Source organism: Bubalus kerabau, chromosome X (genome assembly GCF_029407905.1).
Source record: "Bubalus kerabau isolate K-KA32 ecotype Philippines breed swamp buffalo chromosome X, PCC_UOA_SB_1v2, whole genome shotgun sequence".
Taxonomy (NCBI): domain Eukaryota; kingdom Metazoa; phylum Chordata; class Mammalia; order Artiodactyla; family Bovidae; genus Bubalus; species Bubalus kerabau.
In genome coordinates, this window is record NC_073647.1 from 154,428,440 (window position 1) to 154,454,626 (window position 26,187).

The 26,187-nt window shown below is 40.4% G+C and overlaps 1 protein-coding gene across 1 annotated transcript in view; it reads left to right on the forward strand.

Annotated features, from left to right (window-relative positions):
* The window catches only part of TXLNG (taxilin gamma), a 42,657-nt gene that overhangs the window by 4,955 nt on the left and 11,515 nt on the right, over positions 1-26,187 (forward strand). Inside the window, exons 2-5 of the mRNA XM_055563003.1 lie at positions 16,028-16,331; positions 18,782-18,873; positions 23,054-23,224; positions 24,452-24,646. Coding sequence (XP_055418978.1) covers positions 16,028-16,331; positions 18,782-18,873; positions 23,054-23,224; positions 24,452-24,646 — 762 coding nt within the window. The remainder of the gene's footprint in view (positions 1-16,027; positions 16,332-18,781; positions 18,874-23,053; positions 23,225-24,451; positions 24,647-26,187) is intronic.

The following is a 26,187-nucleotide window of genomic DNA, read 5'->3' on the forward strand; positions in this document are numbered from 1 at the left end:
ACTCCATAGACTGCAGCCCACCAGGCTCCCCCGTCCCTGGGATTCTCCAGGCAAGAACACTGGAGTGGGTTGCCATTTCCTTCTCCAGTGCATGAAAGTGAAAAGTGAAAGTGAATTTGCTCAGTCATGTCCGAGCGACCCCATGGACCGCAGCTCACCAGGCTCCTCTGCCCATGGGATTTTCCAGGCAAGAGTACTGGAGTGGGGTGCCATTCAAAGTGATCTTCTGTTTACAACATTGTCATCTAATTCTATCAGCAAGCTTTGGTAAATTTTATTTTCATGGAGAAGCAAACAAGCAAAGCAGTAAAAAGGGAGACCAGACGCAGCACATACACAGACCTTTGTAGATCATAATATGTATGTCACAGTCATTTATGATGTTATGGAAGGTGTTGTGTATGTTATTTTGTGTCGTTTATATTGGTCTTGACTAGAGAAGTTTTGTTTAGGAATGTACATGCCAAATCCAGATTCTGTAAAACAGGGTGCAAGTGATTTGCCTTTGTGTGGAATGCTTCACAGGAGTCACTGTAATAGTTTTCTTTTTAGTAGATATGCTGTTCAATTTTACACTTTTCAGAGTTGTGTTTCAAAGGAAAGGAACTCACCGTTTCCTGCATTGCGCTAAGCACTTAGAATGTATTTGCATTCTAATATCTCCTTACCTCTGCAGAATAGATGGTAGCCCTGGGCGTTAAAACAAAACAACCACCAGAAAACCTTACTCTTATTAAATAACAGAGCTCAGAGTTGGTGACGTTGGCATAGAGCTGGTATATAATTGTGTAATTGATAATGCAACCGACATACTTGACTGCATGGACAGATTCTGCTTACCCAGGGAGTTTTAACCTAATATCCCAAAGAAATCCCTGTGCCTCTCCCTCCCCGCAGCTTTTGTTTGGTTCTAACGTGATTATCAGTAACTTTTAGTTATTATAATAGATGTGACAGTATTTAAAGTGTGCAAAGTGGTATACAGATTTAATATAATATTCACCACCATTGAGAATTAGCTATGTTTAGAATTTTCCCAAGCAGGGCATTTCTAGAAGAGGATAAAATAAGTCAAGTGACCCTTTAAGAGTTTGAACTTTGAGTATTTTTTTTCCCTAGTATGTTTTTATGATTCAGTCTATTTCCTAGTTGAAATTCTCTTAAATGTTCTTACTTGAAGGAAACATATAAAATCACCAGTGTTGTCCTGTTGACATAATTTTATTAACATTTATCGCTCAGGGTACTGATTTGCATTCTGTATTACATTTCCAAATCCCCAGGACAACCCTCATTACCCACCACTTCCTACTCTGTAGTCTGCCATGAATAATATTGCTAAGCTACCACTTTTTCATTTTTCTTCTTTCCCTACTCAGAACAAAGTAGAATGGTTTGATGAGGAAGATGTGCCAGTAGCTTGGAAGCATGTTTCATTTAGGATGTTTTAGATTGACATGTGGGTCATACTAAAAGTGAGAATGAAAAAAAAAAAGTGAGAATGGGGACTTCCTGGTGGTCCAATGGCTGAAACTCCATGCTCCCAACGCAGGGGACCAGGGTTCGGGTTCGATCCCTGATCAGGGAGCTGAGCTCCCACATGCTGCAGGGAAGTTACTGCCTGCCACAGCCAAAACCCGGTGCAGCCAAATAAATAAATAAATATTTTAAAAAAAGGATGTAGGCATTTTGCATAATTTGCAAGTGCACCTTTATTCAAATATTATTTTAAACAGTTCTGTTGCATGGTAGCAATATATATTCACTGTATCTAATCTTCTCACAGCTCTAGAAGGTAGGTCCTGTACATCTCTAGTTTATAGATCAGGAAACAGAGGTTGACCTCCCGTGGCCACACAGCAGGTAGTAAGTGGTATATTCAAAGGCCAGGCTTTTTGGGCTCCGAAGCCATTAGCCATATTCCATGTGTCTTGTGCTTTCTAAACACATTTCTTGAGGATAGTAAATAAAAATGTGCTCTTCACTGAATGTGAATAAAACTTGGTAGTAGGTAAAATGAGTAATCAGTTCAGTCGCTCAGTCGTGTCCGACTCTGCGACCCCATGAACTGCAGCACACCAGGCCTCCCTGTCCATCACCAACTCCAGGAGTTTAACCAAACTCATGTCCATTGAGTCGGTGATGCCATCCAACCATCTCATCCTCTGTCGTCCCCTTCTCCTCCTGCCCTCAATCTTTCCCAGCATCAGGGTCTTTTCAAATGAGTCAGCTCTTCGCATCAGGTGGCCAAAGCATTGGAGTTTCAGCTTCAATATCAGTCTTTCCAATGAACACCCAGGACTGATCTCCTTTAGGATGGACTGGTTGGATCTCCTTGCAGTCCAAGGGACTCTCAAGAGTCTTCTCCAACACCACAGTTCAAAAGCATCAATTCTTTGGTGCTCAGCCTTCTTTATAGTCCAACTCTCACATCCATATATGACTTCTGGAAAACCCATAGCCTTGACTAGGTGGACCTTTGTTGACAAAGTAATGTCTCTGCTTTTTAATATGCTGTGTAGGTTGGTCATAACTTTCCTTCCAAGGAGTAAAGCGTCCTTTAATTTCATGGCTGCACTCACCATCTGCAGTGATTTTGGAGCCCCCAAAAATGAAGTCAGCCACTGTTTCTGCTGTTTCCCCATCTATTTGCCATGAAGGGACAGGACCAGATGCCATGATCTTCGTTTTCTGAATGTTGAGCTTTAAGCCAACTTTTTCATTCTCCTCTTTCACTTTCATCAAGAGGCTTATTAGTTGGTCTTCACTTTCTGCCATAAGGGTGGTGTCATCTGCATATCTGAGGTTATTGATATTTCTCCCGGGAATCTTGATTCCAGCTTGTGCTTCTTCCAGCCCAGCGTTTCTCATGATGTAAAAATGAGTAATAGATTTTGCTAAATGAAAACAAATTAGGAAGGGTGGGGTTGGGTCTTTGAGGGTATAGGGAAGCTATAGTAATCCAAGAACCAGGGGAGTTGTGAGTCTTACAGCTTTTGTTTCATCCTGTTATGCCCTAAGTTGACCTTAAGATGTTTTATTTAGTAGATGTATTGCAGTGTGACTCCCCGTAAAAGCACCTCCAAGTTTAATTTGGATGAATTGAAAAGGAGAGGGTTTAGAGAGAGACCCTGCCAAAGTCTACACAATGTAGTGTTAACAAAGAGCTGATCGGGTCGGGTTAAGTCGGATAAGACAAAGAGAAGGCCAAAGGAAAAAAGAGAAGGTTTGGTGTTTCAGAGGTGCATCATGATTGGTCCACATGGAGCTGGTGAAGGATGATGTCATAAAGTCAGGACAGGGATGCTGCATTCAGGTAACTCATAAAAGGAGAGGACCATTCTACCTCTCAGGAGTCTGTGGCTTGAAGATGCTAAATGTGTGGCCCAGCCCCTGTCCCTTTGCAAAATAGATTAGGCCCAAGCACATTTCAGCGGCTTTATATATTAAAATCTCATTTCCTGATCCTTCTGCTGCTTAGATAGGTGTTTAGGCTGACATAGGTATCTCTCAGATTGCTGTTAATCGCTGAATTACACTTTTAGAGCTAGAAGTGATTTTGCAAGTCATAGAGTCCAGCAGCCTTCGTTTTAATAAAAGAAATGGCTATAGAAGTTAAATGTGAAATCGAATGCCATCATTCTTGGATTAAAAGGCAGATGATCTGCACAGTTTAAGATGTTAGCACCGACCACTATAGATAGTAACACTGACCCCTTCTTGGCTTCTTTACTAGTAGGAGAAATCAGGTGCCTGTGCCTTAACTTCAGCACTGGTTTGCCCCTCTTTTCTTCTCATTTACCTCATTAATGCCCCTGTTCTTTACATGCTGTGACAATCATTCTGGAGCCTTTTGCTGCCTAAAGTTATAAGTTGGGACAACTCCTCGGGATTTCCCTGGTAGCCCAGTGGTTAGGACTCGGCACCCTCACTTCCAGGGCCCCAGGTTCAATTCCTGGTCCAGGAGCTAAGATACCACCCTTTACGGTAATTTTGAGGATTCAGTGAAGAAGTATATCAAGTACTGTTGGAGAGGCTTCCGAATGAACTGGAACAACAAAGAAAGGCCAAGGGCAAATGGCTTATACCAAGTCTCCCTCACCCACCCATGGGGATTATAGTGTTGGTACTGTAGTGCCCTAACCAAAAGGGAAAGGGGCTGATTTGTTAGGTGTGGTCCTCCCACCCAATCCCAGGGCATGTTCCCTAGAGATGGATCTGCTTGGTTCAGGAGCTGTCTCAGACTCTGCTTTCACTGAGCTGGCCTCTCACCTCTCTGTCCCTGCTCCACCATGGCCAGGGTGGCAGTTCTCAAGCTTTTCGGTTTCAGGGCTTTATTGCATACTCAAAAATTATTGAAAACCCCAAGAAGCTTTTGTTTATGTGGGTTATATATCATAATGATTCCCATGTTTACAAATTGAAACAATTTTAAGTTATTATTCACTTAAAAAATCAACTGGCCTTGTACTAGTTATCCGTTCCTCCTGTATAACGTATTGTCCCCAAACTTAGCACCTGACACAACATTTACGATTCAGGAGTCTGAAAGTGACTTCACTGCGTCCTGTGCTTCAGGGCCTCATGGGCTGCAGTCATCTGAAGGCTTGAGTGGGCAGGATCCACTTCCAAGCTCACATTCATGTGGTGTGGGCAGGATCCAGTGCTTTGCAGGTTGGTGGACCAGGGCCTCAGTTGCTCATGAGCTGCTGGCTGGAGGCCTCCCTTGCTTCCTTGCCACCAGGGCCTTTCCTTAGGCATCTCACAGCATGGCTGTTGACTTCATTGAATGAAGCAAGACAGAGCACCAGCACAAAAGAGAAGGAAGCTGCAGTCTTTTGTCACATAACCAAAGAAGTGACAACCTCACGTTTGCCAAATTCTCTCTGCATTAGAAGCCAGGCACTAGGTCCAGCTCACACTCAAGGGGAAGGAGGAGAATTCTACAAGGTCATGAATAGTAGAAGGAAGAAACTGCATTCCACACATTAACATTATAAATAGTGTTGTTTTAAAAGTTAAAAGTAGCTTGTTTTCCAGAATAAAAATTGAGAAGAATGGCATTGCTTTACGTTTTTGCAGATTTCTTTAATGATTGGCTTAGTAGGAGATAGCTAAATTCTCAGATCTGCTTGTGCATTCCATCTGTGGAAACATGCCATTTTAGTTGAAGTGTGTGAAGACAATCTAGCCTCACACACATTTGTAGTTGGAACAGGGAGGAGTATTTTAATAGCCTTTTTAGATAATTGTGGGAATTCTTTGATACTACACCAAAACTCAGCAAGTAATAGTTCTTGAAGGTTAGTTGCCAGTGTGGGTTCTGAAATCTCATGTAACTTTTTGTACTGTTTTAAAACTATGGGTCTACTTTGCACTTTGAATGGATGTTTTTTCTCATGCATCATTTTGTGGTATCATCCATTAGTCATTTAGAAAATACTGGTTTACTGGATTGTGTTGATATTCCAAATGTTATCACACTTTTTACAATATCAAAATCACAGAATTCATCAGAAAAGTCTAAGTATTTGGAAGCTTCCAGTGGCAGATAGTTTTCAAAAATTCTGAATTTTGCTTGAAAACTCAAATTTTATCTTTGGCAACAAATACTGTCAGTTGTTTGCCTTTAAGTGACAGACTCTGTTCATATATATCGGAGAAAATATACCTGCCAAATACCCAAGTCTGAATAAACAGCGGTGAGCTGTCTTTAAAAGAAATTATTGTTAGGTAAAAGAGTAGTCATCCCCGCCCCCACCGCCAGTACATCAAGATGTAGGACAAAACCCATGACTCCTAGTGTAGTTTGGTGCTGCTGCTGCCTTGATTTATTCTAAGGAGCCAGCAGGGTTACTCATTATTGTTTCTGTACCATCAGTACAGATGTCAACACCAAAAAAGACAAATGCCATTTTAGTATTATTATGGAAATAGTTTTTTAGCTTGCAGACTCCCTGAAAGGGTCTACAGACTGTACTTGAGAACCACCGCCCTCCAGTTTTATCAGAAGTGGAGTCTGCTTTTTGTTGTTTATTCTGTCAGAAGAGAATAGGCTTATTTTTCATGGGCCTTTCCCTAAGACTTGTTGTGAGGAGTGTGGCATCCCAATTATCACTAACTCAATTGCTTTGTCTTGCTAATAGAGCAATTCAGTAATCCAAGCAACTGGAATATGTTTATATTAATTCTTGATGACCAGTATAAAGTTAGGTTTTTGAATATTTGAAATCATGATTTACCATGATTCTTTGTTCATGTGTGTGGGGTAAAATATACATAACATAAACTTGGTCATTTTTAGGCATACAGTTCATTAGCATTAAGACATTAACAGTGTTGTGCAAGCTATACCACTTTTTCATCTTTCCAAACTGAACCTCTGACTCCATTCCCTCTCCTCCTGGAAGCCACTGTTCTGTTTCCTTGCTTTATGAATTTGACTACTCCAGGTAACATGTAAGTGAAATCAGACTACATTCTTTTGTTCGACTTTTTTCATTTAACATAATGTCTTATTCAAGGTTCATCCATGTTGCAGCATGTGTCAGAATGATCTTTTTAAGGTTAAATAATATCCTAATGTCAGATGCAAGTGCACCTTGAAGATAGTGCAGGTTCTAGTCCAAACCACTGCAGTGAAGCAAATAACACAATGAGGTGAGTCAGACGAATTTTTTGGTTTCCCAGTGCGTATGGTTGTTTACTATGATTCTTTGTGCTCTGTAGTCTGTTAAGTGTGGAGTAGCATTATGTCTTAAAAAAAAATATGTACATACTTTAAATACGTTATTGTGAAAAAAACGCTAATCATCTGACAACGCAGAGTTGCCACAAACCTTCAGTTTGTAAAAAGTGCAATATCTGCAAAGCATAATAAAATCAGGTATGCCTTTACCATATTTTATTTTATTAGTTCATCCATCGATGGGCGTTTGGGTGTTCTTTATGTTTCTTAACTTTAGATGTGATTCTTTAGGACATTTCCTGTAGAAACACTACCTCCATTCCAGGCTCTGTACATGTAGGTCTCAAATCACAGCTGCTTCTTCCCTCACTTCTTACTTTGCTCCCTACTTTATCTGTATAATGAAGTAATACTGTCACTATCTTAGAATTGTAAGGCTAAACTAGTGTATTTTAAATGTCCAGCACTTAGCAAGTAATAAATGTTAGGTTTTTTTTCCTTCCTTCCTCCCTCCACTGAGAATTTAGCCTTATATACACTGTTAACCCTCTTTTGTGTATTCCAGGTATCTCAAACTGATTCTACTTGGGAAGAGTTAACTATCCATGATGAACCTTGTTTTTTAAACTGGTGAAGTGACTGGTCTAGCTGTACTTTCAAATTGAGGCCAAGTTTAAATGAGTTGTTTCAATTTTCAGAATTGTTTTAAGGAGATAAATCAGAATGGCTGCAAAAATTCGTGCTTAGTAGATCCTCCCCCCCGCCCCCCCATAATCCAATTTCTTTCTATAATGTAGTGTAAAGATTTGGGGGGACAAACCCAGAGGTCTATCAAGCAGGGTGAAGGGAGAAGATGATATGAAATGACTCAAGACAAACTCCTACAGTCTTCAGACTCTGAGCCTGGGGTGTGGTGGAATAGTGAAAAAATACAGTATTGCTTTTTATAATACTTCTTATAATACTGGTCATGGTGAGCGATTTAAATGTCTAGCACATAGTTTGGGAGATAACTTTATAGAAAAGTTTCCTCCATTTACTGGCTTCTGTATGAATATGTTTTTATACTCACATGTCCATCCAGGACCAAATGCTTTTTTTCCCTTAATTGCACCTTGGAGATTGGTCCTTATTGACATGGCACTGCCTTAGTCTCTTGAATAACTGCCTCCTTTTACCTTGTATGGATGACCATTATTTATTTACCCAGTTCTGTATCAGTAGACCATCTGGTTCCTGTGCATAGCAACAAGTGGTGGTGTGTTGAGTAGCCTTTGCCCTTGAGTGAGAATATCTGTGGAATAAACTTCAGTGGACTCACTGGTGAAAGTGAATGTGCATTCAGACATTCAGAAATAACTGCTGAATACCTGTGCAAAACCAATACGCTACCAAGATAGACTTCCCAGGACTATACTGGGGCAGCCTGTTTGCCCACATGAAGTTTTGTTTGTTTTAAATCATCCTTTTAAATCTGGTCAGTATTCCTTTGATTTCTATTTTCATTTGTATTTCTTTTAATTATGAATGAGGTTGAACTTCTTTTTTTTTTTCTTTTGGCCTTGCCACACAGTGTATGGGATCTTAGTTCCCTCACCAGGGATCAAACTCATGCCCCCTACAGTGGAAATGCAGAGTCTTAACCACTGGACCACCAGGGAAATCCAGGTTGAACATGTTTTCATATGTTGGGCATTTTCTTTAACTGTAATTGGATTATTCAGAAATCCTTGAAAATTGGATCTCTGAGTCATTTGAAGCCCTATGAACGTTGTCTTCTGGCTAGTCTGAAGTTTCCAATTAATATTTAGTAAATTGATTTTCCTCTTCTTTAAAAAAATAAATTAGCTTCTGAGTTTTCTGAGAAAGCGCTAGGTTGTCACAGAACACCGGGTCTGAGCTCCCTGGTCATCTAGCAAGTTCCCACCGGCTGTCTCTTTTACATATGGCGATGTGTGTGTTTTGGTGCTGTTCTTTCTTTTCGTCCCACCCTCTCCTTCCCCCACTGTGTCCACAAGTGTGTTCTCTATGTCTGCATCTCTATTCCTGCCCTGCAGATAGCTTCATCAGTACCATCTTTCTAGATTCTATATATATATGCATTAAATTGATATTTGTTTCTCTCTTTCTGACTTACTTCATTCTGTATAGTTGGCCCTAGGTTCTCACACCTCATTAAAACGGACTCAAATGCATTTCTTTTTATGGCTGTGTAATATTCGACTTCTTTATTCATCTGCGGATGGACATCTAGGCTGCTTCCATGTCCTAGCTATTGTAAATAGTGCTGCAGTGAATGTTGGGGTACACGTGTCTCTTTGAGTTATGGTTTCCTCAAGGTATATCCCCAAGAGTGGGATTGTTGGGTCATATGGTAGTTTTATTCCTGGTTTTTTAAGGAATCTCCATAGTGGCTGTATCAATGTACATTCCCATCAACCATGCAAGAGGGTTCCCTTTTCTCCATACCCTCTCCAGCATTTATTTTTCGTAGACTTTTGGATGATGACCATTCTGACTGGTGTGTGATCATACCTCATTGTGGTTTTGATTTGCATTTCTCTGACAATTAACCATGTTGAGCATCTTTTTGTGTGCCTTTTAGCTATTTGTATGTCTTCGGAGAAATGTCTATTTAGATCTCCTGCCACTTTTCTAATTTCAAAAGTGCATGAATCTACCAACTCCATCCGTTTAAAGAAATAGTATAAAAAAAAAAACACATATGAAAATGGAAGTTTTATAATAGATTTGTTTGTAAAAATTTGTATTTGGAAAAAGCCTTTCAAAATACAGGAAACTTAGGAAAGAGGTTTGTATTTTCAAAACCAAAGAAGACGTGTCTCGGCCATGCTGAGAGTGGGAAGTGCCTGGTGTCTGTGGCTTCTTTCCTCACCTTGTGGCCAGGCAGGCGTGTGCTCTGTCTTCACGTTCCTTCTTCGTAGTGGATGACTCCTAGACGAAATTATTAGAAACATGGGGTTGAAGATATTTTTAGAGATAATTTAGTTTAATCCTAAGACAAAAAAGTTTTAGGAAAACCTCTCAGTGTCTTAAATACAATCACTTGAAAGTATTTAAAGATATCTCTACCCCCAAATTAGTATTGTCTTGCCTCCCTAAATCCCAGAGTTAGTTACTGCTAAAAATTCCAGCCCTTTCCCAGTGTTTTCCTAAATTCATGCTGGTATATCTAGTATGCTAGATTTTTTTTTAAAAGATGTTTAATGTCTTAGATTTCTTTTGTAACTGCATGTTTGACTTTGAACTTGTATTTTCCAAGGCTTATGTGTGAAGGGAGGGGAGCAGTGTGATGGTGAGAACATAGGCTCTTGAGTTTGACAGACCTGGTTTTGAGTTTCCCCATCCCCTTTTACTGACCTGAAGATGATCTTGGGCAAGACTCACTGAGTCTCATTTTCCTTGTCTGGAAATAGTGAGGCCCACCTCTCAGTGGAGTGGAGAAGTAATGGGGCTTGTAAGTTCTGAAGGTTCCCATTACCTACTTGAGAAGTTTCTCAAGACTCTGGGGACCAGAGGCGAGCTCAGGATTTCTGCCAGGGGTGAGGAAATGCATCTGTGCATGCAGCCTTTTCCCCCTGCGCCTCCTGCGGCCACCCAACCCTCATGGGCAGGACCGGCCAGGACCAAGTGTCTGCACTCAGCACGTGCCTGGCGCTGGCCGAAGGCATTCAAGCTGGTTTGAGCAGATGGTACTTGAAATAATTAGGAAGCGAATGTGGGTGTTAGCTTTTTTGTTTTTCCTTCAGACTGGTCTTAGTAAAAGAACAGCCATCATTAAAAACATTGAAACAAAATAAGCCAAAGAAATATGGTTCTTTAACTTCAACAATATTTGAAGGAGCAGAAGTGAAAGTTGTTGTGGGTGGGTTTTTTTAGTTTTTATTTATTTACTTGTCTTTGCCATGTCTGTTAGTTGCATAATGCAGGATCTTTAGTTGCTACAGGCAAACTCTTAGTTGTGGCATGTGGAATCTAGTCCCCTGACCAGGGCTTGAACCCGGGGCCCCCTGCATTGGGAGCGTGGAGTCTTAGGCATTGGACCACCAGGGGAGTCCCAGGTGAAAGTTTTAAACTTTTATTATTATTATTATTATTGGGCCATGCCATGTGGCCCAGGACATCTTAGTTCCCCGACCAGGGATTGAACCCAAGCTCTCAGCAATGAAAGTGTAGGTCCTAACCATTGGACCGCAGGGAATTCCCAAAACCATCTGTTTCTAGATGTATTTCCTCCCAGTGCTTTCTACGTGTGTATGTATATATACATAATACATGGTACATGCTGTTTTGTAATTTCTTTTTATATGTAAACTTTGGGAGCATCTCTCCCCATTGTTAAATAGACTGCTGTATTTACTAGAAGGTCAGGCAGGGCGTGGATGTTTGTACAGTAGACATAGGCTCGTCAGAAAGCAGTATGTTGCTGTGGTTAAGAGCATGGACTCAAGTTAGATGGCCAGGGTTCAGATCTTTGCCCTGCAATTTACTATGACCTTTGGCAGGATGAAATGGTGACCCACTCCAGTATTCTTGCCTGGAGAATCCCATGGACGGAGGAGCCTGGTGGGCTACAGTCCACAGGGTTGCAAAGGGTCAGACACCACTGAGCGACTTCACTTTCACTTTCACTTTGGCAGGATACTTAACATTACCATGCCACAGTTTGCGGATGTGTAAAGCAGAGATAATAATGGTAACTGTCTCAGCATAGTTGTGAGGATTAAATTAGGGAGTACAGAAAGTGCATACCATAGTGCCTGGCAGTAGTATTTGCTGAATAAGTGTTAGCTGTTGCTGCTCCTAGCAAAGATGTCCAGAATGGTTGTCAGAAAGGGCAGAGTAGGCTGTGTGATATAGAATTCTGTGCTTAAGGAGATGAAGACTGAGAAATCATTTACAATTTAAATGAACTTATTGGCCCTAAGAATTTGCTTCATATCAAATGGTCCAGTGCAGAACCTCAAGTAGGAAAAGTTGGGGCCTGCTGTATCAAGAGTACTTGTAGACTGTTAATAATCAAGATAATCAAGCTGGAACTGGACTTATTCATAAACCAAAGATTTTATAGAGCCAGAGTGTCTTTCATTAGCAAATGTTAAGAATAAATCAAAATTAATTGTACAGGAGAGAATGGAAATGTAATACTGTCTTGCTTCTAATGACAAAATAATAATAGTGATATTTTCTCAAACTAGTGTGGTAGCACTTAGACACTTCCCATGGTTTGTTTTCAGCAGCCATTTGACCCCTGTGTTTTCCACTTCGTTGGTACTTGAGCACCTTTTATACATAAGCTGCCATTATCTAGGAGCATGTACATACCAAATAAGTGATAACATAATATGTGTGACAGGAGTTTAGAGGTGAAAGGAGTATCTGGAAAGACAAAAAAGTAGTGTTAACTAAAAATAGGGAATGATGAAATAATATTAGAAGGATAACATGAGATGTAATGGCTGTGCACTATACAGATTAATTTAATATCCTTATTTATGCTCGGTGCCACCAGCTGTTAATTTGAGTTAGTTGAACATTTTGGCCTTTCTAAACTGTCTTTTTTTTTTTTTTTCTGTCTATGGTAGTCATAATTGACCTATATGCTTTTAATCTGAATTCCAGAGTAACTTTTAGTTAAATTTCCTATGACATTTTGAAATAGGTTGATGAATATACTGTGAGTTTTCTCCAAAATTGGGAGAATGAAGGACAGCAATAAGAGAAAATATTTGCAAATCATACATATGATAGGAGACTTGTATCTAGGTGTGTATAAAGAACTCTTATAACTCAATTATAAAATAACAAATAACCCAAATTAAAAAATGGGCAAAGGAGCTGGATAAATGTTTTTCCAGAGGAGGTATACAAATGGTGAATAAGCACATGAAAAGGTTCTCAACATCACTAGTCATTAGGTGAGATACTGTCACACCAAATACCATGGCTGTAATCAAAACGACGGACAATAACAAGTATTGATGAAGATGTGGAGAAATTGGAACCCTCACCCTAAACAGAAATATTTTCCTCTGGGGAGAGAGATTACACTTGTATTGCTTTTCTGATCCCTGTTTAATATGTAAATTGCAGCTTTCAAAATAAACCTTATTGAGGTAAAACATACATTCAGAAAAGTATACACATTGTAAAAGCTTAGCCTTAACGAATTTTTGCAAAGTGAACATCTGTGTTACTCCATCTAGCTGTTACTGAGCACCTCAGAAGCCCCTGCACTCAGTGGTCAACACTGCCTTGATTTCCATCACCAATGATTGGCTTTCCTGTTTGGGAACTCTATATGTAAATGGTTTCCTGTAGCATGTTTTCTGTGAGACTCATCCCTATTGCTGCATCTAGCAGTACTTGGTTCTCTTTGGTGGATGGTATGAACACACTACAATGCAGCCATTCTTCTGTTGATAGAAATTTGGGTTGATTTCATTTGGGGGCAATTACAAATAGTACAGCTTTTAAGATTCTTGGCCTTTGGCTGCACATCTGTACATACTAGGGTAAAATCCTTGGGGTAGAATTAACTGAGTTGGAAGGTAGCCATATTGCGAAAGAGGTTTTAAAACTGGCTGCACCAGTTGATTCTTGCAAAAGCAGAGTTCTTGATTTATCAACATTCAACTATAAAAGATAAGAATTTAGTTCCTATAACCTCTCAATTCCCTGCTACTTTGATACTTTAAATTATCTTCTTTAAAAATTATCTTCATTTCTTCACTTGAATACTATTGAATAATTTGAAATAGGAAATCTCTGTTCTCTTAACTTATGTAATGCAGCTTTTGTCCACTTGTGATAAGAGAAAGGTATTAGCCACCTCCCCATCAGTTAATGTTCTTCAGAAAAGGAAGAGGCCGTCTTTTATGCAGAGAGGAAATGTACAGAATTTAAATTTGTGCCCCGTCACATGACCAAGTAGTGTTAAAAAGGAGAAAACCACCACCTCCCCCATGAGTAAATGGGTTGGCCAGGATGATAGAAGAGAAAGTAAGTTTAAAGTACTGGTGGAGAATAAAGTATTAGAATGAAGCCTGCTCTCCCATGCCTGCTGTCTGTTAGAGCAGGGGGAGCTGCTTAACACCTAATTCTCACAATGTCTGTGACTTTGAAGAGAGCAAGGTATTCACTTTCTCATTTAGTAGTCCAGTGTGGGTGTTCTTGGTTAGAAGGGTGGCTTTATGTGTGTGGGCTTAGGGGCCCGAGCTGCTTTCATCCTATGGCTCTGCCGTCTCTTAGGGTCTTGGAGACCTCTGTCCAGCCAGAGTGGGAAGGAGATGGGGGAGAAAGAATGTGTGCTTCTCAGAAGAAAAGTTTTGTTGCAGAAGGCAAAGTCATTCCTCTGGCTCACGTTTTATTGATGGGAACTTCGCATGAGAGTCATGCGAAAGGGGCTATGAAATGACGGCCATTCTGAGCGCTCGACCAGCAGTCCTGGCTCTGCAGTATTTTGGAGGCGCCTGGGTTACTGCTGGACAGTCAGTGAGCCGTCTCTACTGTACGTGTCCTAGAGGCTAAGACCTGAGAAAAGAACGTTCATTAACTTGGGATAATTTCATGTCTTTTAAGGTACTAATTATTTTAAGTGGTGAATTTTTATAAGGAAGTAAGTTTATTTTGTGTGTGTGAAATAAGTTTAGATGTACAACTAAATGGCATTTCTTGTTTCCTTTGATACCACTCAGTTGTATGATTTGTTTTAACTTTAATTTTATTTTACTTTTATTTTTATTGGAGTGTAATTGATTTACAGTATTATGTTAGTTTCAGGTGTACAGCAAAGTGAATCAGTTTTTTATATATATATATATATATCTCTACTCTTTTATCTTCGATTCTTTTTCATATAGGTCATTACAGAGTATTGAATAGAGTTCTCTGTGCTATACAGTGGGTCCTTTTTTATCTATTTTATATTTAGTAGCATGTATATGTCAATCCCAAACTCCCAGTTTATCTTCCTCTCCCTTTCCCTCCTGGTAGCCATAAGTTTGTTTTCAACATCTGTGACTCTACTTCTGTTTTGTGAATAAGTTCATTGGTACCCATTTTTTAAATTCCACATATAAGTGATATCATATTATATTTGTCTTTCCATGTCTGACTTACTTCACTCAGTATGACATTCTCTAGGTCCATCCATGTTGCTGCAGTTGGCATTATTTCATTCTTTTTTTTTATGGTTAATATTCCATTGTATATATACATACAACGTCTTCTTTACCCATTCCACTGTTGATGGACTCTTAGGTGGCTTCCGTGTCTTGGCTATTTAAATAGTGCTGCAGCGAACATCATGGTGCATGTATCTTTTCAAATTATGGTTTTCTCTGGATATAGTCCCAGCAGTGGGATTGTTAGATCATATGGTAGCTCTATTTTAGTTTCTTAAGGAACCTCCATGTTGTTCTCCATAGTGGCTGTACCAGTTTGCATTCCCACCAACAGTGTAGGAGGATTCCCTCTTCTCTACACCCTCTCTAGCATGTGTGGGCTTCCCTGGTGGCTCAGCTGGTAAAGAATCCACTTGCAATGCGGGAGACCTGGGTTTGATCCCTGGGTTGGGAAGATCCCCTGCAGAAGTGAAAGGCTACCCACTCCAGTATTCTGGCCTGGAGAATTTCAGGAACTGTATAGTCCATAGGGTCGCTAAGAGTCAGACACGACTAAGCGACTTTCACTTTCACTTTCTCCAGCATGTATTGTTTGCAGATTTTTTGATGATGGCCATTCTGACTGATGTGAAGTGGTACCTCATTGTAGTTTTGATATTACTCTAATCAGTTAGTGTTGTTGAGCATCTTTTCATGTGCTTTTTGGCCATCTTAACTTGAATTTTCTTACTCTTTACAGTTAAGTCACCTCTCATAGAAGCTTGGGAGAAGGCAATGGCACCCCACTCCAGTACTCTTGCCTGGAAAATCCCATGGGCGGAGGAGCCTGGTGGGCTGCAGTCCATGGGGTCGCTAAGAGTCAGACACGACTGAGTGACTTCACTTTCACTTTCCACTTTCATGCATTGGAGAAGGAAATGGCAACCCACTCCAGTGTTCTTGCCTGGAGAATCCCAGGGACCGGGGAGCCTGGTGGGCTGCTGTCTCTGGGGTCGCACAGAGTTGGACACGACTGAAGTGACTTAGCAGTAGCAGCATAGAAGCTTAGAAACTACCATATTTACATCAATTTTACAAATGACTAAGAAAGAAAAAAGCTGTCAACCTATGGTGTGTAATTGATTGTAAACACTGATTACATTTAATTTACTCCCCCTCTCCCATCTTTTTTTCTCCTCTCCCTTCCCTCTAGTTTGTGATTGGCACAATGGAAGAAGCTGGAATGTGCGGGCTCGGGGTGAAAGCGGATATGCTGCATAACTCTCAGTCCAATGATATTCTTCAACATCAAGACGCTCACTGTGGTGGTACAAGTAACAAGCATTCTTTGGAAGAGGATGCACGCAGTGACTTTATAACAAAGGGCAGGAGTTTGGTGAGCCCGGCGTACTGCACACGGGAGTCACGGGAGGAAATTCCCGGGCGAGAGGCTCGAACAGATCCCCCTGATGGCCAGCAGGATTCAGAGTGCAGCAGGAGCAAAGACAAAGCCTTAGGTAATGGCCTCATCGCCTCTGCTTGGGGCTTGCACGCTTCACATGTTGCTCCTTTGACCTGTGTTTCCAGCAGCACAGGCACTGATGGATGAACACGGCAGTGTCGAGAGTGATGTTGCTCAGCTAACACTTCGGTCATTCTCAGCGAGGCAGGTGGCCTGTTGCTGCAGTGGCATGTGGGGGCCAAGGTAGCAGAGGAGGAATTACTTCTCTCTGGGTAGTCAGGAATGGGCTTTCGTGGAGGAAATCTGGGGACAACTTGACAGAAGTAGTATTTTTGGGTGGGGGAGTCAGGGGGGTCATGCTGCCTTGCTTGTAGGATGTTAGTTCCCCAGCCAGGGGTTGAACTTATGCCCTTAGCAGTGCATGTGGAGAGTCATAACCACTGGACCACCAGAGAGTTCCCACCCAGAAGTAGTATTTGACTTGCCTTGTTTGCATCTTTAATGTAGTCTGACCAAAATTTACTGTGAAAACTATAGATTTATTTGATCATTTTATTTCAAACCTAGTCACAAAACTTTAGAGATGTATAGTTCAGGAAGTGGGTTAAGACTGGGTTTTCAAGAATATGTTTTCTTTTTCCTACTGTGTTTGAGATTTAGGACTAAGATTGTGGTATGGTAAATCTCATTAGGAAATCTGATTTTCCCTTTTAAGGTTACTGGTTGTTCCTAAGTTTTTCATACTTGTTCTACCTGAGATTAACAGTGTTTTATTTGTTTGGTTTTCTATATGTTGAGTTGGAATGATCTTCCTTATTAAATCCATTTTTTGTTAACTTGGAGAACTTAAAAATTTGTAGAAATAGGAAAAAAATCTTAATTCCTTGCAAACAAGACAAATTTCTTCAAAATCAGCCGCCCCAGTTAAATGTGTAAAAGCAGAAGGAGTCTTAGAAAGTTACATATCATGTTACCATATGACACAGCAGTTCTACCTCTGGTTATATTTCCAAGAGGGTTGAAAACGTGTGCACACAAAATCGTATCTTGGAGTGCTTGAGTGCTCAGCCATAGAAAGGAATGTATCCTGATATGCAGGTGGGTGAACCTTGAAGATAATAAGCGAAAGCAAACAGACACAAATGGCCAAAAATGACACAGTTGCACTTAATATGAAATACCTAAAATTGGCAAATCCACAGAAACAGAAAGTAGAGTAGTAGCTAACAGGGGCCTGGAGGAGGGAGCCTGGGGAGTGACTGCTCATTGGCATGGGATTTCTTTTTGTGGTGATGAGCATGTCCTGAAGTTAGACAGTGGTGATAGTTATACAACTTTGTGATAATCCTCAATTGTTCACTTTAAAAGGGTGAATTTTATGGTCTGTGAATTGTATCTCAGAAAAAAACAGTGAATTTTCATAAAAATTGCAGGTTACCTTATTATTTCTAATTGTATTCAATTATCATATTTAGTCATTTCTTTAAAAATTCTTACTGATCTTGGGCCAAGTGAGAGAGGATTTATTACTCAAATTTTCTGTGGACAGGAAAGCATTCTGTTTTGAAGTTGCCTGCTTGTTTTCATCATAGCAATCTGTACACCGTATATACCAAAGTCATGTTCAATATACATAATATATTTTTTCACCACACTACACGGCCTGTGGGGTCTTAGTTCCCCAACCAGGGATTGAACCCCTACCCCCTACAGTAGAAGCATGGAGTCTTAACCACTGGACCACCAGGCAAGTCCCCACATATGTATTTTTAATGAAATACCCTTCAGAAAGAGTGAACATTAAAAAAAAATAAAAATGGTACCTACTACCCAGCTGAAGAAATAAAATGTATCACTTATTTTAAAACACCATTTGTTCCCTCCTGTCTCAGCCACCTGCTTCTCCCTGCCAGAGTCCTTAAAATAATACTGTGTTCAGCTCTTTTTCCCAAGGGAAGTGCCATCTTGACATCCTTTTTTTTTTTTTTTTTTAATACTAAATTTGGTTAACACATGGAACATGCTTGCTAAGTCATGAGAAGTTATTTAAATTGCTCAAAGAAAAAGATCTGTGTCACCAGTGATTATGAGCGTCTTAGATAGGCAGAGAGTACCAGCCAAAATTCCCTTTGAACTTCCTTCTGTATTCGTACTTGGTCAGGAGGAAGCTTTTAAAAATATTTTGCCCTTTGTAACTTGCCCTTTGTCTTAACTTGGATATCAGTAATTAAGGGAATTTTTAAGCCTTCAGCAAGTTCTTTTCACAGATAGCTCACAGTGTTGTTGAGTGGAGAACTTTGGGGTAGAGATGGGGAGGAAGGGGTGCCTGCTGATCCAGATTTTAAAAATAGCTTTCTTAATTTAGCTAGTAAATCTCTTATTTCTAGCTGTGGGCATAAATTATTTTACTCTGGATGTCAGAACATAGGAAGTGCTACTTAGAAATAACAGGTTAGATTTGATCACATTCTTCTGGGACTTCTTTCTTATTTTTTTAATCACCAGGAAAAGAAGTCTTATTATTGATGCAAGCCCTAAACACTCTTTCAACTCCAGAAGAGAAGCTGGCAGCTCTCTGTAAGAAATATGCTGATCTTGTGAGTATTGAATCAAAGGGGTGAGGCCCATATAAAATATAGCAAAATGTGTATGTGCTTGATAAGCTTTTTAAAATGATTTTGACATAGCTTTAAATGTAAAATTGTATTTTACTCCATAATTGAAGAGGAGAATCTGATTTCTTGTGGCTTTTTTTTTTTTTTTTGCTTCTGTGACTTCATTTTATAAGATAACACATTTATAGAGCATTATAATGCTAAAGATACAGCATAGATTTTTTTTTTTGAAACTCAATCTTAGAGTATTTCTAAGTCTACCTTTCCATTCCTGTGTTGTGATATTTTAAATGCCAGTCGTTGGAGGGTAGTGGTTCCTGTATTTAACTTTTTCCAAGGGAATTCTAGAGATAAAGGCTCTTAACCATTGGGATTGAAATAATTGTGAGTTAGGTGAGAGTCTACTAAAACAATACTGTGTCTCGGAAATATTTATTTAGCATCCACTATGTGCCAGGCATTCCTTTTTCCATCTTTGAAAGAAATTAACCTCATTTGTTCTGCCCCTGTGTTAAGTCACATTAATTCCCTTTGTAAAATTATGAAAGCACTCTCAATATGGAAACTCTGCTGTCCTTTTTAAGTTGAGGAATAGGAAAGCCATAAAGCCCTTTGAAGTAAGGGCTGTGGGAAACTTGTAGAATGAGTGGTTCTAATATGCTAAATTACTGTCTTTTGTGAAATACTTAGGTGAATTATCACCGACAATTTTTATACCTTTTCATCTGTTGTTAAGGCAGTTATTCCATGTTGTGAACACTACTTTGTGTCAGTGACCAGCTTTGAAAATGAATTATTGCTCAAAGAATTACAGTTGTATTTATTTACAAATGAGTCTGTGTATGCCTCCACTTAGCTGGCATTCAGCAGTCTGGCACCTTCTGTTCAGAGCAGCGGGAAGCCCCACGCATCAATGAAAAGAGCCCAGAACATTCACAGGTGTGAAGAGTGCAGAAAACACAAGGAGGTCAGATTGCTGGCTTCAGGAACATTGGTTGTGGAAGACAGTCCTGTTGGTTTTATCCACATGAAGAGAATTGTGTGAGAAGTGGTGGAAAAAGAAGACAAAAAAGGGAAAAGAGAAAAAAGCAGCGTAGCAGATTAGGTGCTTGACCCAGTGTTGGGACAGCAGCAGAGCCACACGTGGATTAGCAGAAGCAGCAGACGGCGGTCTCAGCGGTCCTTCCGAGGCTCACACGGATGCTGGGACTTGGGTTGTTCAAAAGCACATTGTTATTCTCTGGAGCCTGAGAGTCTGCATTTTAACAGGCTCCCACGTGAGGTTGGTGATGGTGCTTTCAGCTTCTTGGATAGCACTGCTAAGTAGCAAGGGTCTAAGTTGTTTTCTTCGTGGCATTTGTTTTGTGTGTGTGTGTGTGTGGTGGCGTGGCATGGTTAATTTTTTAAAAGCACCAGTAATGGCTACATTCATTTTGGGATGTGACACGTACGTACATTTGGGATGTTGCTCAGTGAGCAACCTCTCTTTGATTTAGATTTGTGCCGAACATATGAAGGACGAAATGTGGGCTGTTTTCAAAAAATGTTATCAAGCTTTGTTTCTTGATACAAAACTCATTTTTTAGAAGAAGGTAGAGCATATAGATTATACAGCAGTGAGACCATCGAGGGAGTAGCCTTCTTCCCAAGGATTACTCCAGAAACTTCCATTTTGCCGTCACAGTCCTCTGTCGTTTTTGTCACAGCTTCATCTGACATCACTGGCACTTGTGGCTGCCACGTTCACCGGATAACATGGGTTTATGAAATCGCCACATTTCACTGGCCAAGTGTGGCTCCTGTAACATGGTCCTTAAGTACATAATGGTGCTGTTCTTTCCCGTTCCTTAGTTGTGTACATTATTATAGCATAATAATAAATCTTGATTACCTGGTTGGGTAGGTATATCTTCTTTTCATCAGAAGTGTCTTGGATATTCTTGACACTTTACTTTCTATAAAATTTTAGATTCTTAGGAGCTTATTAGTTCCATGGGAAAAAACACCCCTTGGGGATTTTGAAGAGCATCTTATATAAACTATAGTTGCATTTAAGGAGAATTATACCATCCTTCAGAAATTAATGGAGCTTAAAAACTGGATATCCTTATGTGGAAAAAAAATGAAATTAGATCCTTTAACACCATATGCAGTGATGAATTCCAAATGGATTAAGAACCTAAAATTTTAGATATTGTTTAGGTTTATTTAAATACGTTAACAGACGAATATTTTTACCAAGCTTGGATTAAGAGGAGGATTTTTTATGACACAAAAAGCACTACTGGAGACAACATCTCAGAAATTGGCTCTATTGAAATTAAGACTTTCTCTTCATCAGAAGACACTTTAAAAGAGAGGGAGAAGACACATCACAAACTGGGGAGAACATATTTTCAACAAATAATAACCAACAGAAGATTCTATGTCAGGAATAGCTAGGGAAAATCTACAAATGGATATGATACAGACAATCAGCCCAATGGAAAACTGGGCCAGACAAGTGTAAGAGGTATTTCATAGAAGTGGAAAAACATCAAGATGTGAAGATATCTTAACATAAAGGTACATAAATATACGAGGGATATTTGACCTTATGAATACTCAGAGAAATGCAAATCAAAGCCACAGCGAGATGCTACTTTGTGTCCATTATAAGTGGCATAAATGAAGAAAGGTGATTGATGTTTTAGAGAAGAAGTACATCTATTTGATCTCTTATAAGTTGCTGGTGGGGGAGTAAATGTGCCTGCTGCTCTGGAAAGCTGTGTCCTTGTCATGTGCAACAGAACATTTAGAAATCATTTCCCCAAAACCCTAGTTCTAGGTTCGTACCCAGAAGAAATTCTTGCGTGGTGTGTATTACACCAGGAAGCACATGTGTGAGAATGTGCAAATTGTAATAGAACCTGGAAACCACCCAAATGCCTACTGACAAGAGACTGGGTCAACAAAGTGTGTTGTGTGCTGTGTTTTTTTTTTTAAGTGAAATATTATGCAACCTGTGGGCCAAAGCCTGCAAGGCTTGTTTTTGTACTGCCCACAAGCTAAGAAGGGGTTAAATGTTGTTTAAAAGACAACGACAGCAAAACAGTCAAAGCCTAAAATATTTCCTTTCTGGCCACTTACAGAGTTTGTTTGCTGGTCCCTGCTCTGTAGCTACATGCAAAGAATCGAGATGAGTCCTGGCAGTGTAATCTGTAGCTGTGCTGTCCGAAACAGTAGCCACTAGCCACATGTGGCCATTTAAGCTTGAATTCATTTAAAGAAAATTTTAAAATGGGGTTTCTTGGTTGCAGTAGCAAATAAAGTCAAAAAAACTAAAATCAAAACGAGTTCTTTTAGGATACCGCACGGATGACATAAAATACCAGGAATAGCAAAGGAAGGGACCCCAGGATTCAGGATTGTGGTTACCTTGAATGGGGGAGGCCAAGGGGAGTTCCAGTTCTCAGTGGAGTTATTGATAGTGTGTGCAGATCCTGCCGCCCTCCCCCCTCCCCGAGTAAGATTATGAGGGTATTTTACAAAAAATTATTTTCTGGCGGGAATTTCCATAAAAGTGTTTTTAATAGCTGTAAGCATCTCGCCTGCAAGGATGCATGGTGTTTTGAGAGGCCACAAGGTGTCGCTCTTGCTCTTGAAATAGTGACTCAGCATCCTTCTTCAGTGATAGGTCAATAAAGCTGCCATCTTATCTGTTAGTGTTGGTTTAACCTTGAAACAGACACATTTGCTCCAAACCTACAAGTGGGAGGAGAGTGATTCCCCTCCCACTTGCAAGGAACACTGATTGCTGCTTATTAAGTTCTTAATTTGGAGGATCAGTTTAATAAGTAGCTTGAGTGTGTTTTTCAAGAAAGTAAAACTTTATGGTGTTGATTCCTGAAAAGTTGTCCAAAACATCATTTTTTGTTTTTAATAAATAAGTGAAGGACTGAAGATTGTTTTTCTCCTACGCTAAATCATTTGCTTACTTTCTTATCATAATGAAAAAAGAGGTTGGCAGAGTAGCATAGCATGAAACAATTTAAATAAAATATTACACTACAATACTGTGGGTTTTGGGAAGTGTATTCCATGGTTCTTACTGTAATTCTTCCAGCCATCACTCAAAGGTTTTCACTGTATTTCCTAAATGTAAAGTGCTTGTTAATTTTAGCTGGAGGAGAGCAGGAACGTTCAGAAGCAAATGAAGATTCTGCAGAAGAAGCAAGCCCAGATCATGAAAGAGAAAGTTCATTTGCAGAGTGAACACAGCAAGGCTATCTTGGCAAGAAGCAAGCTCGAGTCTCTTTGCAGGGAACTTCAGCGTCACAATAAGACGTTAAAGGTGAGTTGGTTCCTTTTTCTGTTTTTCAGGAGAGACTGACTTAGCTGAATTTATAGTCACCGTGTATCTATTTGAACTTAATCCTTGTGTCTCCTTGGAGACAGCCGCCATTCTATTTTGCTTGGCCTGATCCTTCTTACCACACCTCGTACTTGCTCGTGGGGAATATAGATGAGGTTGATGTTTAGACCACAGCTTTCCTGCTAAGAGCCATGGCTTAGAAAGCTCAAATTTTCAGTTTCTGGCTGAGCACTGAAGTCATTTTTTAGCATGTGTGAAATGTGGACCGAAATGAGTAGGAGCAGACTTGAGGGAAGGGAAAGGCCCCATTGAGCTCCTCAAGGGCTGTTCATTGGCTGCATTGCCAGCTGCCCTTGCCCATTCCAGCTCCCCATTGACAAGTAGAAGAACACTTATTCCTTGGTTGGTTAAAAGATGAGGCAGTGGGTACCCAAAAGGTGGTTGGTACCAACAAGGGAAGAAGAGAAAGGGGCAGGGATGCAGGTGGGCCTGTCCTCACGTGACTGAGCGGGATCGCTCATCAGATTCCCCCACCACACCAGACACCCAAGGCCCTAGAACATAGGAATAGGAACCCTCAGGAAATGGACCTTCACCTGATGGGGGAGCCGTTAGTTTTTCTTTGTTTTTGAATCCTTGGATTTCATTGTTCATGAAACTAGGTGGTATTTTCCCCGTAGCAGCAAATTCACTTTGATTGGACTGATAATGCTGTAGACACATAGAGGTCTCTTAGCACTTGTATCTGAGCAAGAGTTGGGACTAAGCTTTTAAGATACATGTTCCTTTTGCCCCTTGCTGTCTAGGGAGTAGAAGGGATAACCCCGAAAATAAGGTGCAAGAAGGGATTTCCCTCTTCAGGCTGATTTGAGATGCTGCCCTGTGAGACCAGTGAGAGCAGGTATTTGGGAAGCCTGCGTGGAGGTAGCTGGCTGCCTGGGGAAGCTCCTTCGTCTCTCAGCACGGTGGGCTTTAGATGGCCACAGAGCACTTTAGGGCGGGGCAGCCTGTGTCTCTGATTATCTGTTTAGGAGAACCTGGTTGCTTTCAAATGAGAGCCTTCCGGTCGTAAATAAAGGGAAGGAATTCCGGTTTAGAAGCACCACTTCAGGGCAGCGAGCAGTGAATCCCCACGGCAGCAGTGTCTTTTGTGAGCATCTTATGTCTAGGTCTGTACCATTAACAGAAATTTTTTGGGGTAATAAGGAAGAAAATATGCAGCAGGCCAGAGAGGAGGAAGAAAGACGAAAAGAAGCCACTGCACACTTCCAAATCACTTTGAATGAAATCCAGGCCCAGCTGGAGCAACATGACATGCACAACGCCAAGCTCCGCCAGGAGAACATCGAGCTGGGCGAGAAGCTGAAGAAGCTCATTGAGCAGTACGCGCTGCGGGAGGAGGTAGGGGCAACCAGGTGTTTAGGCGACGTTAGCGGGGACTGTCCCCTGTCACGATGAACCAGAACCATTCACTGAAGCACTCATTCTGGGGTGTTTTAGAACCTTTGTGTATGTGTAGTGGAATCCTTTCCTCGCAGGATTCTTAGGGATGGCCCAGAAGTCACTGGATTTGGGTCTGTGAAGCAATTTCTTGGAGACGGTGTTAAGCACAACTTGTCTTCCATGTGATTCTGGAAGATTATGACTTGGGCATAGATTTTTTTCCCCCCCTTATCTAGACTAAAAATGAGTAAATACCTGGCCCCCAAATATGCTGTATTTTAGACATCTGTAATAATCTATAAGGTCTACACTACCATTGCATCCTGGAGAAGGAAATGGCAACCCACTCCAGTTTTCTTGCCTGGAGAATCCCCATGGACAGCGGAGCTGGCGGGCCACAGTCCATGGGGTCACAAAGAGTCGGACATGACTGAGTGACTAAGCACCATTGCATTATACCTGTGTTTCAATTTTTTTTTAATGGGGGTTTTATACTATATATATATATATATATATATATATATATATATATATATATATATAAATATATATATATATATATTTGGGGGAGGAGAAAAAGAACCTGTTTCTAAACCTTTTTACACCTAGTTGAAGTAAAAAATTTACTGGAAGAATCTCTGGCTGCTTATCTTGGTCGCTGGCCTCCAAACTAAGACTTGTACAAGCTAGTTGGGAAGTCTGGGTATGGTGTCTAGATTAAATGCAAATAGATGATCATGTGCTTTTTAAAATTCCTCCCTTTTAGAGGTCAAATGGGTAGGAATAAAGGGTTAGGTTTTTTAAATGAAAGATACTCTGCCTTTTAAGTTAGTAAAACATTGTTCTCTTATGTGTGTTGTATCACTTACACAGATAGATTAAAAGACCTGATTTTAAAAACAGAGAGATTGTGGCATCTCTTTGGGTTATTTTATCCAATTTTCATGGCAAATTTTAGATTCTATTAATTTCGAGTTTTACATATGGCCCTTCAAAAACTTAGTTTTTAAAAAGGTTTTCTATCACTTTCGATGCTTTTTGCTTACCTTTTTTATTCTTATCATTATGGAAAATTACAAAGAAGAGTAGAGACTGTATCACCTGGTGTTAGCAGATGAAATTGTAGTTTCAGCTATGTTCCCATCACTTCCTCCTAGGTTATTATGAAGCAAATCCAAGGTATCAGTCCATTCATGTATATTTGAGGGTGGACCTCATCAAGATGAGGGATTTGTTTTTAGGTGTGACTAGCATACTATACTGCTGCTGCTGCTGCTGCTAAGTCGCTTCAGTCGTGTCCAACTCTGTGTGACCCCATAGACGGCAGCCCACCAGGCTCCCCCGTCCCTGGGATTCTCCAGGCAAGAACACTGGAGTGGGTTGCCATTTCCTTCTCCAATGCATGAAAGGGAAAAGTGAAAGTGAAATCGCTCAGTCGTGTCCGACTCTTAGTGACCCCATGGACTGCAGCCTACCAGGCTCCTCCATCCATGGGATTT